Source organism: Eschscholzia californica, unplaced genomic scaffold (genome assembly GCF_041429995.1).
Source record: "Eschscholzia californica isolate CP2 unplaced genomic scaffold, dmEscCali1.0.p SCAF_5, whole genome shotgun sequence".
In the NCBI taxonomy this organism is placed as follows: Eukaryota; Viridiplantae; Streptophyta; class Magnoliopsida; order Ranunculales; family Papaveraceae; genus Eschscholzia; species Eschscholzia californica.
Genome location: NW_028238472.1, coordinates 47,971,323 through 47,987,408, shown reverse-complemented (window position 1 = coordinate 47,987,408; position 16,086 = coordinate 47,971,323). Strand labels below are relative to the sequence as shown.

The window sequence follows — 16,086 nt, the reverse complement described above, 5'->3', positions numbered from 1 at the left end:
GGCTATCAAAATTTTTGTTAGAACAATAATTTAAACCATGATCTGAACCTACAAAGGGCAATACCTATTAAAAGTAGGCTTAATATGGAGTTTCAAAGCAACCAAATGTTTTAAACATCTTAAATTTAGTCTCCATCTAATGGACTTCAATTTCCACAATGAGTTTACAATGTCCCAAAATAAATCAACCTAATGCATCTCTCTTGGACTTACTCTTGAAGTGCGAGTATATTATATATTGTAACGCAATCCGATATCATATGGAAAACAGGAAAAGCATTACAGTAAAAATTAGTAGGGCATTACAGTAAAAATTAGTAGGGTAAAAACGGAATAACAGAGAGATTCATGTGTATAAATAAGAACCGGGAGTCCACAAACAAAACCGAGGGTTCTCGGTGAGAGTTAGGGCTTACAGTAGACATTTCAATCGAAAATATGAGGTTCATTTTGCAGATTAATCGGAGGGATGTTGGTGTTTTCCGAGGGTTGTTGCTCCTCTCCGATCACCTGCATGATTTTCTTTACTTAAATCAGAGCCGATGATTCCTTCTCCATTGTGGAGTACCAAACAAACCCTCATCTATGTCTTGGTTTCTTTCTCTCTCTAGCTCCCTCTCTCTGTCAGACTAAGGTTGTGTTTGATTTTTTTTGCACTTATTAAGTGTTGAGCAACTCTTGTTCTTGCTTCTTCTTCTTCTGTTGGTGGTGGTGGTGGTGGTAGTAGTAGTACTGTAGTAGTAATAATCTGATGGATTCGTCACAAGCTGGGGGTCATTCAGGAATTAACCCTTTGTCTATTCTTCTCTTTTTCTTTCTTTCTTTTCTTTACAAATAAGGCTATGATGATTAATATATAACTACCTATTTTAGGGTTTCAGACTTGAAGTGAAGGATCTCTCTTCTCATGAAACTTTCATGGCGAGGTAACTCTGATGGTCATTTTGAAGATAGGGTTTAGCTTTTGTTTACCATTTTTCTTCAATTTGGCAACTGTTGTCGCAGTCATGCAAAGTAGAGAGAGAAAGAGGGAGAAACTCACTTCCATTGTCTGAACAAAGGCGAATCTGAGCCTATTTTAAAGGGTTAAACCCCTAATTATAAGGTCGCTGGTGTTCACGGAGCTACTGCGTTATTTACAGATTTCAAAGATCAGAAATGGATCTTCTTTGCAGATTAATCGGAGAGATGTGGGTATTTTTTTTATGGTTTTTGCCCTTCCCCTAAACCCTAATGGTTCCCCAACAAATAGACTCAGCTCCCCTTACCAAAGACCTGAACTAAACAACCCTCTCTCTACTTTCTCTCTCTAGATTTTTCTTTGGCTATGATGCTGGTGTTTTGGTTTTTGTTTAAGCTGTGATGATTTGATAAAACTACCTATTTTAGGGGTTTCAGACATGAATTGGTTGATCTCTTTCTGCATGAAACTTTCATGGCGAGGTAAGAACTTAGATGGTCATTTTGAAGATTGGGTTAAACCATTTTTCTTCAATTTGGCAACTGTTATTGCAGTCATGTTAAAGTAGAAAGAGAAAGGGAGAAATTCAATTTCTTTCTCTGAAAAAAGGCGAATCTGAGCTACTCACGAAGGAATAAAAATGGCCAGCGCTTTGTGGAAAGCTAAATAGTTTCTGGGCCCCTTTAAGACTTACTTGAGGCGCCAATAAACTTCCCTTCTTAATGCTGTTAATCTTTTTGGGAAATGTTATATACACTCACTATTTTTACCTGCCACACTCACACTCACATCTCCTTTGTGTGTAACATTGAAGATGCCTTGTAACTACTAACGTAGATCGTAGTCGATTTCTCAACAAAAAAAAAAATATTACTGACTCACATTGTACGATGAGGCTGTGATGATTGATATGTAACTTACTGTTCTAGGGTTTCAAAATAAAAGTCTCTTTCTCCATAAAACTTTCATGGCGGGGTAATAACTTGGAGGGTCGTTTGGCAACCGTTATTGCAGCCATGCAAGTAGAGAAAGATAAAAATACTTTTAGTTTGAGAAAAAGGTTAATCTGAGCCTATCTGTGTTGCTCTTTTCAAAATTAGACTTTGAATAAGGGCTAATTCTATTAGGAAAAAACAAACACGATCTAAGTACTTGAGTCTTACATTGGTGATGCTCTTCTAAGGATTCGGTTGGTTTTGATTCTAACCAAATCATGGAGCCGAGCAACTTGGGTTTTATTTTTTAAATCTTCACTTTCTATTCAAGGATTCTATTGGTTGAACTTTCAATTAAGTTGGGGATACCCAGATATCTCGTGAGTACTTGATACTTGATTTGATTCTAACCACTTGATGTGTAATTTGTAGAAGATCCCAAAAATCTGAATGTCCCGACTCGTAGAGATTATTGATCCTTATTCCTCAGGTTTTAAATATAATTTTGCTTTCTCTCATTCCTCAGGTTTTAGATTATTGATCCTTATTCCTGTAAACGGTTTGATATGTCTCGTTGAGTTGTGGTTGACACAGTTAGGGAGTTAGATTCGATCGATTACGATTTTGTTTCGGACCCTGTAAACGGTTTGATATGTCTCATTGAGTTATATTACAAGTATGCCGTTCGTATATGCAATATCAGTACTAGACAATTGTCACCATGGTTTGAATCATCATTGTTATCCGAAGAAAAAGATCGTAATGGCATCCCTTGTTATAGGATGTTAAAAGAAATTGTTTTATTTGTGAGGTATTGAGGATAGGGCTTCAAGGTATTATTGGTCATAATAGATGGAGGAGGATCGAAGAGGTTCCAGTTGCCTCTTAGGCCTAGCGCAAGATTCTGTTCATGTGGATGGTGTTATTTATTGGAGCAGAATTAACTTTCATAATGGCATCGAGGATAGTAAATATCGTCCTATATCCATAGTGGCATTTGATGTAGAAAGGGAGAAGTTTAGGACAATCGCAGTCCCTGATTTCATTCTTGATCAACCTGGAGATGATGAGGCTGTGATGATTGATATGTAACTTACTGTTCTAGGGTTTCAGACTTGAAGTCTCTTTCTCCATGAAACTTTCATGGCGAGGTAATAACTTGGAGGGTCATTTGGCAACTGTTGTTGCAGCCATGGAAGTAGAGTTTGAGACAAAGGTGAATCTGAGCCTCTTCGGTTTGCTCTTTTTCTATGCTTTGAATAAGGGTTAATTCCATCCTCTCTGTACTTCTCTAGTTTTTTTTTGTTGGTGGTGGTGTTTGTTTTTTTTTAAGCTGGGATGATTTGATATAACTACTTATTTTAACGTTTTCAGACAGGAATTGGTTGATCTCTTTCTGCATGTAACTTTCATGGCGGGGTAAGAACTTGGATGGTCATTTTGAAGATTGGGTTAACCATTTTTCTTCGATTTGGCAACTGTTACTGCAGTCATGTAAAGTAGAAAAAGAAAGACAAATTCAATTTCATTGTTCGAAGAAAGGCTAGTCTCAACTTCAATAAGGTAGAAAATTTAGGGTTTCTCCAATGAACGTTAAATTTGTTAATCCTTTTGCCTTCTATTATCATGGTGTCTTTTTCTCTTAGTCAGATCGAGGTCTGAATTGTCTTGAGAGTTGAGGCGTACTTTTTACTACTCAAACAGTTCAGATTCAGGTGAGGCAACCAAGCTAGATCAAAAACAGAAAATTTTGTAAGCGACCCCCGTATAAATTTTTTTCTTTATTCCCGGAGATTTTTCTTTCCCCAAAGCTGCGGCCTTTTGCTGTACACACCCTGGTGTGGCTAAAATTTCACTTCTAGAAATTGTGTTGCATTGGAGATGCTCTTATATATATATAAATGACGCGAAAGGTTTTGTATTGGAAACAATACCTTTACAAAAATGAGGCTGTGATGATTGATATGTATCTTAGTGTTCTGGGGTAACAGACTAAGAGTCTCTTTCTCCAGAAACCATGGCGAGGTAATAACTTGGAGGGCCGTTTGGCAACCGTTGTTGCAGCCATGCAAGTAGAAATAAATATTCTTAGTTTGAAAAAACATGAATTTGAGCCTCTCTGGTTTTTCTCTTTAAGGATTTGGTTGGTTTGTTTCTAACCACAACAAGGTGCTGAGCAACTAGGGTTTTATCCCAAATCTTCAAGGATTTGGTTGGTTGAACTTTCAATTTTCGAATACTTTATCGTTGGGGATACTCAGATTTCTGGTGAGTACTTGATACTTGATTTGATTCTAACCACTTTGATAAAATCTGAATGTTCGAACTCATAGAGATCATTGATCCTTATTCCTCGTGTTTTAAATATAATTTTTCTTTCCCTTCTAAGAAATTCATCCAGGAATTGATGCGTCTCTTTGAGAATTTTAGAGATGGTTTAGATTGTACGCTTGTAGCCCAACTGTTTTATGAAATTCCTCTTTTAAGTTTTAGTTTGCAGAGCACTTGAAGGTTAGAAAATTGCAGAATTGATGGTTATGATTCTACGTAGTTGGTCTCGGCCGTCTCAGCCGAGAATCTCAGGTCTCGTCTCGGCCCTCTCCCTAGACGAGACTAGGTCGAGACACTGAGTTAGGGTTTGGCCGAGAATCTCGGGTGTCTAGACCGATAAAACATCTTTTAATTTTTTGGAACTTTTTTTTTTGGAAACTTCGAATCCTAATTGTATACTACTATAATTTGTTGTTAGGAAAAATAACCTAATTTACTTGTTCAGTAATATGAAGATAAACGATGCGAAAGTAAAAGTAGAGACACCAAGATTATTTAACGTGGCAAAAAACCCCTCCAAACTAGAAGGTAAAAAACCACGGGACCTAGTCCAGAAATCTTCCACTATAATTAAATAATGGGTTACACAATTCTTCAAGATGTGTAGAAACACTCTTGGACAACTCTTCACCAAACCTATGGTGGATAAACTGAACAAAGAAACAAAGAAATAAAATCTCTTACTCCTTAGGATTTGAACAAATCCTAAATTACTAAAGGTTGAAGAAGATAACCACAAACTAAATTGCTTCACAAGATTAATAATCTTCTTTTCTTCAAACCAATATTCTGCTCTTTCAATCTCTCTTGAAAGAACCACTTCAGAAATCTCTCTTTCTCTGACTTCTCTTTGTTCTGGAAGTTGTTGTGTATAATCTCTTCCCTTTCATTCCCTATTTATAATAATAAATAAGGAGGTTTACCAATAGAAATAGGAATTCCTTTTTAGGCTTGAAAAAATAGAAGTTTCTATTTTTTCCCCAAACAAGGAATAAGGGAAATCCTATTCCAACTAGGAGTCCTTTAATTATAAGGAGGGACCCCAACAAACTCCCCCTCCCGACTTATGAAGAGGGACCTACCATCCCCAAACCTGCAACACTGCTACATAGCTCATGTTTGCCTTTGGGTAATGGTTTTGTCATCATATCTGAACCATTGTCTTCAGTATGGATTTTCTCGATCTTCAACACCTTTTCTTCAAGAACATCTTGGATCCACTGGTATCTCACATTTATATGCTTGGACTTGGAATGGAAACTAGAATTCTTACTGAGGTGGATGGCACCATTAGATGGAGATGTAGCTGAGAGAGTGTGGGCTGGGAAAGAAGTCAGTTATGGACACCTAAGGGTGTTTGGTTGCAGGGCTTTTGTGCATATACCTAAAGATCAAAGAGCAAAGCTTGATGATAAAGCCAAGCAATGCATCTTTTTAGGATATGCAGATGAGAAATTCGGGTACAGGTTATGGGATCCAGTCGATAAGAAGATTATTAGAAGTAGAGATGTGGTCTTTCTTGAAAATCAAACTATTGAGGACTTCGGGAAAGTTGAGAATCATAGTAATGATCTCATTGATCTAGATCCACATATCTCTTCTAAGGTTATGCATGATAATGCAGGTGAAGAACAAAATCATGAAGATGAAGCTCATGAAGATGTTCCTATGGGTGATGATGTTGAGCAAGGAATGGAAGTTCAACATGAACCACCAGTTGAATTGAGAAGATCGACTAGAGAGAAAGCACCATCTACCAAGTATCCCCCACACGAGTATGTGATGGTTACAGATAGTGGAGAACCACAGTGTTATGAAGAAGCCCTAGATGATGAACACAAGAAGGAGTGGTTGAAAGCTATGCAAGATGAGATTGAATCATTGCATAAGAACAACACTTTTAAGTTGGTTGAAAAACCTAAGAATAAGAAAATTCTTAAAAATAAGTGGGTTTTCAAAATCAAGACCGAAGAAAGAAATTCACAACCACGGTATAAGGCACGCCTAGTGGTGAAAGGATTTGGGCAGAAGAAGGGAGAAAGAGGTTTGCCGAGAAGAGCGGTGGCCGAGTATTTTCAGCAAGCACAGTCTTCGTTGCTCGGAAAATCCGACGGTGAGTTCTTCTCCGATTGAGCTGAAATTTGGCATAACTGTTCTTGACATATTCATCTAGTATTTGTACGGAGGGATCGTTGATTGGTCGCCGGAATCCTAGTGAATTTAGGGTCGTTTTGGCTGCAGATTTCTGGACTGTTTTGTTCTTTCTTGTGAGGGTTTCTCCGTGTTTCTTCGTGTTTGAGATTGATTCTTTTGGGAAGGGTCTGAGTCTCGGTTGGACGTAGTCTGTAACTACTTTGCTATCATAGTTGATTTGGTTGGACTACGAGTCCCGTGGTTTTTACTTCTCACGTTGAGGAGGTTTTCCACGTTAAAAATCGTTGTCTTATTTACTTTCAGTTCTTTGTTTATTGCTCCCACATATTCTTCTATATTATCCTCGTAACTAACACAAAGGGGAAAAACTCTTATATTTCCGCTGCGCCTAAGTGCCCGTTTTTCCCAACATTTGTTACATTCTTAACTACTTATTATATTCCCAATCAATCTAAGTATCAACAGTATTATATTGATATTTTAGGGCTTCTGCCTTACACAAGCTTCAAAAATTCTATAGAAACTTTGAAAGTTCTAGTAGATTAGGAATACAATATTTCTATCTGCCACACTCATCTCCTTTGACTTGAACAAAAAATACCTTAGATGTGAGTGATAACTAACAAAAATGGTGAGTGCATTTAAAAAATATAAAGTTGTATATGCATAGTAAGTTTTTGTTACACACTACGGTGTGGCTAAAATTTCTCCTTCCCATAGTCATTGACTGTTGCATTGGAGATGCTCCGTTACAAGAAAAGGAAATATTACTGTGGTCGCAAGTTTTTTTAATGTATAATGAGGCTGTGATGATTGATATGTAACTTACTGTTCTAGGGTTTCAGACTTGAAGTCTCTTTCTCCATGAAACTTTCATGGCGGGGTAATAACTTGGAGGGCCGTTTGGCAACCGTTGTTGCAGCCATGCAAGTAGAGTTTGAGAAAAGGTCAATCTGAGCTTCTTTGGTGTGCTCCTTTTCAAAATATCCTTTGATTGAGGGTTAATTCCATAATGCGAGGAGCCATGTGAAGACTATTTGGGTTTGTTTGATACGTGTGAAAATTATTTTTTTTCTGATAGGAAAGAAAACCAAAGCCCATGATTTCTCCTCCATTAAAACGTTCCCTCTAGATATTTCTTTGAATATGGTGGTTTGTTTTTAAGCTGTGATGATTTGATATAACTACCTATTTTAGGGTTTTTAGACAGGAATTGATTGATCTCTTTCTGCATGGAACTTTCATGGCGGGGTAAAAACTTGGATGGTCATTTTGAAGATTGTGTTAACCATTTTTCTTCAATTTTGCTAACTGTTATTGCAGTCATGTTAAAGTAAAGTGAGAGAAAGAAAGAAAATTCAATTTCATTGTTTGAAGAAAGGCGAATCTGAGCTCTAAGGTACAAAATTTAAGGCTTCTTCAATGAATCTTAAATTTGTTAATCCTTTTGCCTTCTGTTATTCTATTGGTTGATTTAGCTAGTGTCTTTTTCTCTTAGGTGCTGTTTGTTTTTTGTTTATGACTGAATCTGAATTAGCTGAATCTGAATTAGCTAAATCTGAATTGGATGAATCTGAATTGATTAAAATCTGACTCGAGGTCTGAATTGTCTAGAGGCATGTTTTTTCAATCAGACGATTCAGATTCAGGTGAGGCGGGCAAGCTTGATTACAAAACAGAAACTTTTATAGGCGCCCCACATTTTTGTTATACACCACGGTGTGGGTAAAATTCCCGCTTCAGAAATTGAGTTTTGCATTGGAGATGCTCTTATACGACGCCATAAGTTCTGTTATGGAGAAGATCTTTACAAAAAAGAGGCTATGATGATTGATATGTAACTTACTGTTCTAGGATTTCAGACTTGAAGTTTTTTTCTCCATGAAACTTTCATGGCGAGGTAATAACTTGGAGGGTCGTTTGGCAACCACTATTGCAGCCATGCAAGTAGAGAGATAAATATACTTTCTGTTCGAAAAATGTTAATCTGAGCCTCTCCGGTTTTTTCTTCAAAATTATCAGCTGATCATCTTTACGGGGCCATTTTGGCGAGTTGGGCATCTTTACAATTTTGGTGCGTTCGTCATCTTTACGGGGTCATCTTGGTGAGTTGGTCATGTCTATGCGGCCATTTTGGTGAGTTTGTCATATTTAGTGGGCCAAAATGGAATTAACTCAAATCTGTATATGCATTGTAAGCTTTTGTTATGCACACCATGTTGTGGCTAAAATTTCCTATTCCCTTGGTAATTGAGTGTTGCATTGCAGATGCTCTAAAAGAAAAAGGAAATATTACTGTGACTAGCAAGTATTTCTTGTATAATGAGGCTGTGATGATTGATACGCAACTTACTGTTCTAGGGTTACAGACTAAAAAAAACAAACACTAAATTATTTGGTGATGCTCTTATAATAATGGGAATCTGAAAGCGAAATTTCAGGGTTCCAAATTATTTTGGATCAAATAGCTATTTCTCTTCAAAAAACGGTTGGCTGGCTGTCTGCACCAAAGATTCTGCTTTGGGCACAGGATGTTGCTTCAGCGACGAGGAAATAGTTGGCAGGATGAACAACCTATTTTTCCTTTGTATAACAAGGCTGTGATGATAGATATATTACTCCCTATTCTAGGGTATCAGACCTCAAGTGAACGCTCTCTCTCTCTCTCTCTTTGAAACTTCCATAGTGAGGTAATAACTCACAAAGGTCATTGGGCAAACGTCATTGCAGTCATCAAGTAGAGGGAAAGAGAGAATACACTTCCTTCGTCTGAAAAAAAAAAAGGCGAAGTTGAGCCTCTCAAAGGTTGCTCAAATTCATTGAACAGTTGCTATTGCAGGGCGGACAACAATTTTTGGCTCAATCAAAGTCGAACCAGTACTTGGCCTATTTGAGTGGACATGAGCTGAATTGTAGTTCATCATGATGCCCAAAGGTTGTATTTTCCTTAACATATATCATCGTTAAAATTTCAATTCTTTGTTGGTTAAATGAACATGTACTTTACTAAGGAAAAAGAATTGGAGAACAATATTTAGATAGACGGATAACAATCTTAATCACTTTCTAATATAATGATTTAAAGCTAATTAGCAACGAATTCATGCATAGTATACAATCTGATATTGATGAAACAAGAAGGAAACCTTCAGAAGTAACAAAAAAAACTGAAAATTAATGCTTTAAGGCATTGTTAATTAGATCACTTTGTGAGAGATAAAGAGATTAATTAACAAACTGTCCCTCAAGAATCAGTTAGTAGTATAGCCTGATTAGTCTCAATTAATAGAGAAAATTAAGAACCATAATAAGAACAACTGACAGTAGACATAATCCCATATTGGCGATGTTCGCAGGTTGACTGCTTTTACTTGGTGCACCAGCTGGTGTGGTGGCGGCTGTATTTTCTCCACCGTCTGCCACCACGGGGGGTAGTGGTGGGTCAACCACGTCTGCTGCAGTAAGGGATGGGGCTGGAGCTTCAGCTGGTGGTAGTGCCTCTGGTGCTGCCAATTGGAGCAAAGACCCTGGTTGAGGTGGGAAAATAGTGTAGGGAAGGTCCAGGTTAGGATTCGAACATGGGCTTCCTGCATTAATCATCCAAGAAAACTTAATTAGCTTAAATATGATAATAATCTTCTAATGGAACACTCTCTTCATTTATCGAAGAAGGTGCTTTGATAGTCCCACATTGCTAAATGAAACCTAGGCTACATGTATTGGGTCGATCTTAAATAAGTGTCGAGACCTTTTGGTCATGAGCATTCTGCAGGAATAAAACCTTTTACTATTTAGCCATTGCATAGGGTGCCTCCTGGATTGCATATGCAGCTCAAGCTAAAATATGTCGAGGCCCTCTAATTAGTCTTTTAGAAACAAAACCCGTCTTCTTCGGACTTGGGCTTGAGTTACAAAAGCGTGAGTCTCGGCCTCTCAGGTCTTCACAAGTATATTCTTAAAAGTAAGTAGAGAAGTAAGTGAAGTAGTGAAACTTACTTAGGTAGGCATTTGCAGTTGCAGGGTAGTCTGTTATTAGTCCATCGACTTCGAATGCTGAGACATATGTAGCAATTTCATGTACCGGATCAGAAAAGAAGTCGAATGCAATTGCTGTATACTCATTCATGAGTGTTGATACATAAACCGAAATATTTGCAGACTTCATGGCCTTAACAATATCGGTATAGGCCGAAGTAAAGGAAGCTACAGTCACAATAAGGGAAGGCCTACGAACATTGACAGCGTCTGCGAACTTCTTGATTTCATCGATGCTTGGCTTGGCCACATTGCTAATAATCTCATCGACTATTAGTACTCTCTTGTAAGTAGGCACATTCTTGAACTTTGAAAGCACCGAAGTATCATCTGATTGAATCATAACTTGTTGAGTTGATTGTTTGTCTAGAGTTGAATTTACTAGTGATTTTAAAACAGCATCTGTTATGTCAAGACCCTTCTTGGATGCAAGAAAGGCAGCATTCTGTGTGCAAAACAAAACAAGAAACATATTAAATCTTACTTGAATACTTTCTTGTTCTTGATATGAATCTGAAGTAAGTTATAGTTGTTTCTGATTTCATAGGTAGATTTCTTTGTTAAAATCTTTCAATGATAACTATGTAATTGATTCTTCCTCTGTGTGCTTCTGCAGGGTATCCAGTTATGGCAAAAGCCCGTGGTCGAGGTGTGCACATTCCTGTTAGACGCATACATTTGTGTTTACTGAACTTTTTTATCTTGTTAGGAAATGGACTAACCTTTATGGTGATTAATACTCCTGAAACTCCCTTAGCTTTGGCGAAGTCTAGGAATTCAGAAAGTACAATGAGTTTACCCGCGTTTTTGTTTACTGGATTTCTCGGCATGCCTTCATCCCCTGTCTGACTTGTTAGTTGTGCTGAAACAAGAAGACTCAAAATATAAGCAAGGCTCTGAACTTTATAATGTCTGAAACAAGAACAAGCATTTTGGACTCCAGAACTATTAGCTTTCAAGAGATTTACGTTTCAAAGTTTGGATCTCGCTCCAAGTAAGATCGAAAGAAAAGATCCCATTCTTTGTTTGGATTTCAGGAACACTAGTAGCTTTAGTCATGAAAGTAGTCATTGCAGTTGTGCTTCCTGACAGATCTGCCGAATCTGCGCAGAAAGGAATTCCATCTTTCGACATTTGAACCGAACAATCTATGATGTCTGCGCCGTCGTCTACTGCTTGTTGGTAAGCAAGATCAGTACAGGGAGGAAATACTCCACTTGCTCCATTATGAGATATTATCAAAGTTTTTCCTGTAAAGAATTCATATCATATTAGGTCTAGCAAAACATTCAAAAGTAGTGAAAAAACACCCATATCTTTTCTGGCTTTCTTGGTTCTTTAGACTTGATGTATAATTCAGCCGTCCTCAAGGTTACTAAGCTCACCAGTTCGAGGGTTCTTTTTGTTGTTCTGTGCCAAGCAAGCTGCGTAGAGAAAACAAGTCAGAGTATAGCTTGAGAATATAGCCATGTCTTTTATGTTTTTCGGATATGAAATACTAGTAAACAAGTCAAAGTTTATGTAATAGAAGTTCCCGAAAAAACAGGGATACTTTGAATATTTATCAACCGGGGTGAACCCACCATCATCTTTCATGTACTATTGGTAATGTTATACGTTTGAAACATTTTTTAGCTTATAGATTGTAAAACATTTGCTCTTAATTTTGGCCATTGACATTGTTAGCTTCTGTTCTTCATTGGTTCTCGAAGGAAATGTTGAGAGAGAAGTAGAGAGAAATGAAACTTGGGCTTAGCAAACAAGAGTGATGAACCAACTCTAGCCCCTATGAAAACCAATCAATAGATAACTCAAATCCTCATATAGAGTTTCTTTTATCTTTATTGGAATAAAGAACTACACAATATTGGAATAAAGAACTCACCGATAGACTCAGATGCAGTGGAAGGGAAGTCGGTAAGAAGTCCGTCAACGGAGAATTCCGAGTTATCAATGAACTGTAAGTACTCAGCTGTTGGGTCATAACTGTAGTTGAAACTTGCAGGAAGATCATTAGCAAAACCATAGGCATAAACTTCTAGTCCTTGTTTATGTGCATCAGCAACAAGGCTAGTATGAGGTTCTAAGTAGTGGTTTATATCGACATTCCATATGTAAGTTTTGGGAACAAGAATCCCCGAAGCGAAGGCCTTGACTGATGCCAAATCTTTCAAAATAGACCCATAAGTTTGCTTTGTTGTGGGTTCAGTTACGTCTGTCTCCAAGAAACGAAAGATCAATTTTGCCCCCTTTGGCGTTGCTGAACGAAGTCTTTTCAAGAAGTCTATTTCAGGAGATGAAATGAAGTTTATACGATTGCTTTTGCTTGCTTCTTGAATGTACATTTCCATGTCTACATCATGTTCCTTGTAGAACATGTCATACTGCAAAAGATAGTCGACAGAACTGAATCATTAAAACGGTAAGGGAAGAACATTAAGTTGTATAAAAATCCTGCATTGCTCCGGAGACTAGACTAAGCAAGCTGAATAAGTGTCGTGCCTCGTGGAGCATTATGGAACAAAACCCTATACCCATTGTGATTGACATAGGTGACAAAAGCATGACGATGTCGATAAGGGCTTGGGTCTTTCCAAATCGTGGGTGTTGCCTCACTTAGGAGTTTGGTTACTAGGTATGAACTTGGGATATATACAGTTTTACTTGGGAAAGAGATAAAAACATGAACAGAGGGTTTTAATAATACTATCTACTTACCTGCACATTCACCCAAAGTTGAGGAGGTTTAATTCCTCTGATGTCGTCAAATGTCATCAAAGGCAATGAATCATCGAACAAACTTGGCCGAGAATAGATGCTTTGAATCACTAAACAAAGACATTGTTAGTAGATGAAAGGAAAAACACAGATGCATATGAGTGTAGAAACAAAAGTTCTTAGATTTCTAACTTGATCATCAGTCACCACCATTTTACATGGTACCGGAGCAAAAAAAATGAGAATAAAAAGATATCGAACTACCATAACAAAAATGTAGAGAGAACGAGAGAGGGAGGGAGATGATTACAGCTAACATTGCTGAGTAACTCTTCAGCATTGAAATCGACAGCGAACCAGCCGCGAAGATTTTTGCTATTAACATTGTAAATTTTTCGCCCTTTAGGGAAAACTTGTGCTACATTTGTAGAGTTGTCAAGTGTTATCGATGATTGACATATACCAACACCATCTTTTGTTACTTGTAAATCACAATATAAGGCCACATTACTCAAGCTTGTCGATGTTGCTATTTCATACCCGTAGCTACAAGAATCGGGAAAAATACCCGTATATCCACCCCTTGCTATTACAAGCGGGCGTTCCCCTGCAACCAAAAAACGTATTACTTCTAAATTCTCAATGTTTAGTGAACAAATATAGCTCGAAATCATATAAATTATGAAGCTTTAAACATATAGAACTACAACTTTGCTTTTATATGTACTAGATTTCTTGGGTTTAAGTTTCTTACACATGAAAAATGTACCAACTAAATAATGTAGTTACCCGAAAGCGTTAGCCATTTCTCGGTCGGAGTAGCGGGAGAGACGGGTTTTTTCGCTAGTGCCGAGTGGGCCAACAAGAGAAGAAAGAACAACAACCTATTCATTGTTGTGTGGTCTATTATTTGTCCTGCAAAAAGAAGAAAAGTTTGCAACATTAATTTTGATCTAACAAAGAATAGATACAAGAAACAAAAATGGGAAAAGATTGATTACTTGTAAGGATTAAGGGGAAGAAAATGAAGAAAAACTTCATTAAAATGGCCTCAAAACATTCTCTGAAAGAAGAAACAAAGTCTTAAAGAGAATGAATGAGGTGGAAAAGAGAGATGAAGAAAATAGGTAAGTTTTATAATTACATAGGAAGTTGAAACTTCCCCCATAGAAATCTCCTTTGAAATCTCTTTGGTCAGAATTTCTTTTCTCTCTAAAATTCATAACAATCCCTCATGCAAAATTAACAAGTTTTAATTGGTCTAAGCGTTTGTTACGCTTCTTAAGGACAAACCGTTTATTCTCTTTGTTTTATAGAGAGAGAGAGAAAGATAATACTAACACTTGATGACACCTCAACAGGCAACTGTCAAAATCACTTCTTCAATACCAAATTTAATTTGTTCTTCACAATCCCACACAAAACAAAACGACCATATTCACACAAATTCTTTTAACAAATCATCAAAAATCCTCTTTTGTAATATCATACATGTATGGAGATTATTATTTTCGCCTTATATCACGATGTACCCTCCGTTAAACTTCAATTGTTTGAACCTCTTGTTGTTTCCATGGTTAGATTGGACTAGTGGAGTTTTCGGTCTCTGGTTTAATCATTAAAACCGAGTTTGTGTTCTTAGTCGACACAAAATAACCTGGTTAATTCTCGAGTTGTCACTCTATCTATTTTGTCAAACAAAATTTCTCGTTGCACTCAAACCAGAATAACCATTTCCTCTAATTGTTAGAGAGAATCGACAATGTTGTTGCCTATCGGTAAACATTATTTTGTCAATAACCGAGATAGACGTGGGTTAAGTCGAGGCGATAATAGATTATCTTTCCTTAAGACATTTTACATCCCTATAACAGTACCAGATGTTGTGCGTATGTCTCCCAAAATTCAACGACTTTCTGTAAGGTTCGTAATGGTACTTCACAATTCTGAAAGCAGATAACCTTCGAAAGTGATATGAACTCTTTGACTTATTCACTTGACTCGTGAATTAATCCCTAAGTAACTACTGCCTTCTGAGTTGGTTTTGAGATAACTCCTGACTTCGGTTTTTTTCCTCCAAGCACAATCGGATGCTCTTGACTCCAAGATCTAGATTCGATAAAATACTCTAGATTCTAGATACAGTAGAATGACTTTGATTCTAGACATATTATAGAGCTCCTGATTCTAGACATACTAGAATGCTTTCGATTTCGTACTCTTCATTTCCATCTTCTAAATTAAAGATTATATTCTGGATACACATGGAAAGCTTAATATTTCAGAAGATAGGAGATATTGAATGGAATCCTTCTGACGTTCTCGTTGAGGTGCTCTTTTAGACACTTTCCTGACTTTTTCCATTGAGTTATATAGTCTTGACACCCAAGAATGTAGAGCTTGCACGGTTGGATGAGCAGGAGAAAACAAAATGAAATTTGGAATTGGGCTCAATTTGTAGGAATCGAAAATGTTTATACAAAGGGACACTTTGTTGGCACTGGGGCCCTGAGCCTCTGAACTGGAGGTGACATTGATTGGGAATCCCTATATTTTGTGTGCAATATGGTTCTTGGTCGTTCCATTTCCGTGGTTGATAAGATAATGAAATGAATGAGAATATTGGTTTGATATGTGAATGTAACTGATTTTGAAAGATCGCATTAGATGCATGACTGGTTACATATACGACCTGTTCGATTTACAGAGAAGATGATGTACAATTTTCGACTCTTCTGTAAATTGTCGGGGCGTGATCGTGCTAGATAGAGCACGGGTAATGTGTGACTGTTGGGACTAAAAAGGTGATCTTTGGTGTATTGTAAGTGTCGACAACGACTAGAGCCTTTAGATCTAGAGAAAAAGCAGGCAACAAACGTCGTTTGCTGGATCTTAGAGGCGCTACAGAAAGTGTAACCAAATGGGTGACCTTTGACCATTGGATGGACGCAA

General features: G+C 37.4%; 1 protein-coding gene and 1 long non-coding RNA gene across 3 annotated transcripts; one reads left to right on the top strand and one right to left on the bottom strand.

Annotated features, from left to right (window-relative positions):
• The first annotated feature begins 387 nt into the window (after positions 1–387).
• Positions 388–12,089, top strand: LOC147539960 (uncharacterized). Of its 2 annotated transcripts, XR_015224877.1 has the most exons (6): positions 388–3,112; positions 3,271–3,459; positions 7,705–7,780; positions 9,221–9,316; positions 9,738–10,934; positions 11,033–12,089. It is a non-coding gene; the product is annotated as an uncharacterized LOC147539960 (long non-coding RNA). The 2 variants fall into 2 exon arrangements; XR_015224876.1 differs by lacking the exons at positions 388–3,112; positions 3,271–3,459; positions 7,705–7,780 and having other exon boundaries at positions 8,199–9,316.
• On the bottom strand, positions 9,423–14,410 carry LOC147539959 (glycerophosphodiester phosphodiesterase GDPDL7-like). The gene is made up of 10 exons (XM_086638872.1): positions 14,136–14,410; positions 13,924–14,049; positions 13,445–13,741; positions 13,135–13,244; positions 12,302–12,800; positions 11,802–11,840; positions 11,385–11,666; positions 11,139–11,278; positions 10,378–10,861; positions 9,423–9,968 (listed from the first exon to the last, which is right to left on the bottom strand). The coding sequence occupies exons 1-10, from the start codon at positions 14,173–14,175 to the stop codon at positions 9,664–9,666; spliced, it is 2,322 nt and encodes a 773-aa protein (XP_086494998.1). The 5' UTR covers positions 14,176–14,410; the 3' UTR covers positions 9,423–9,663.
• Between the last annotated feature and the right edge of the window lie 1,676 nt (positions 14,411–16,086).

Bases quoted from the DNA above. Each gene is read 5' to 3' on its own strand.
- LOC147539959 (XM_086638872.1), bottom strand. From the start codon at position 14,175: ATGAAGTTTTTCTTCATTTTCTTCCCCTTAATCCTTACAA. The intron at 13,742-13,923 runs GTAACTACATTA...TTTTGGTTGCAG, and splicing joins GAAATGGCTAACGCTTTCGG to GGGAACGCCCGCTTGTAATA. The intron at 9,969-10,377 runs GTAAGTTTCACT...TGATTAATGCAG, and splicing joins AACTGCAAATGCCTACCTAA to GAAGCCCATGTTCGAATCCT.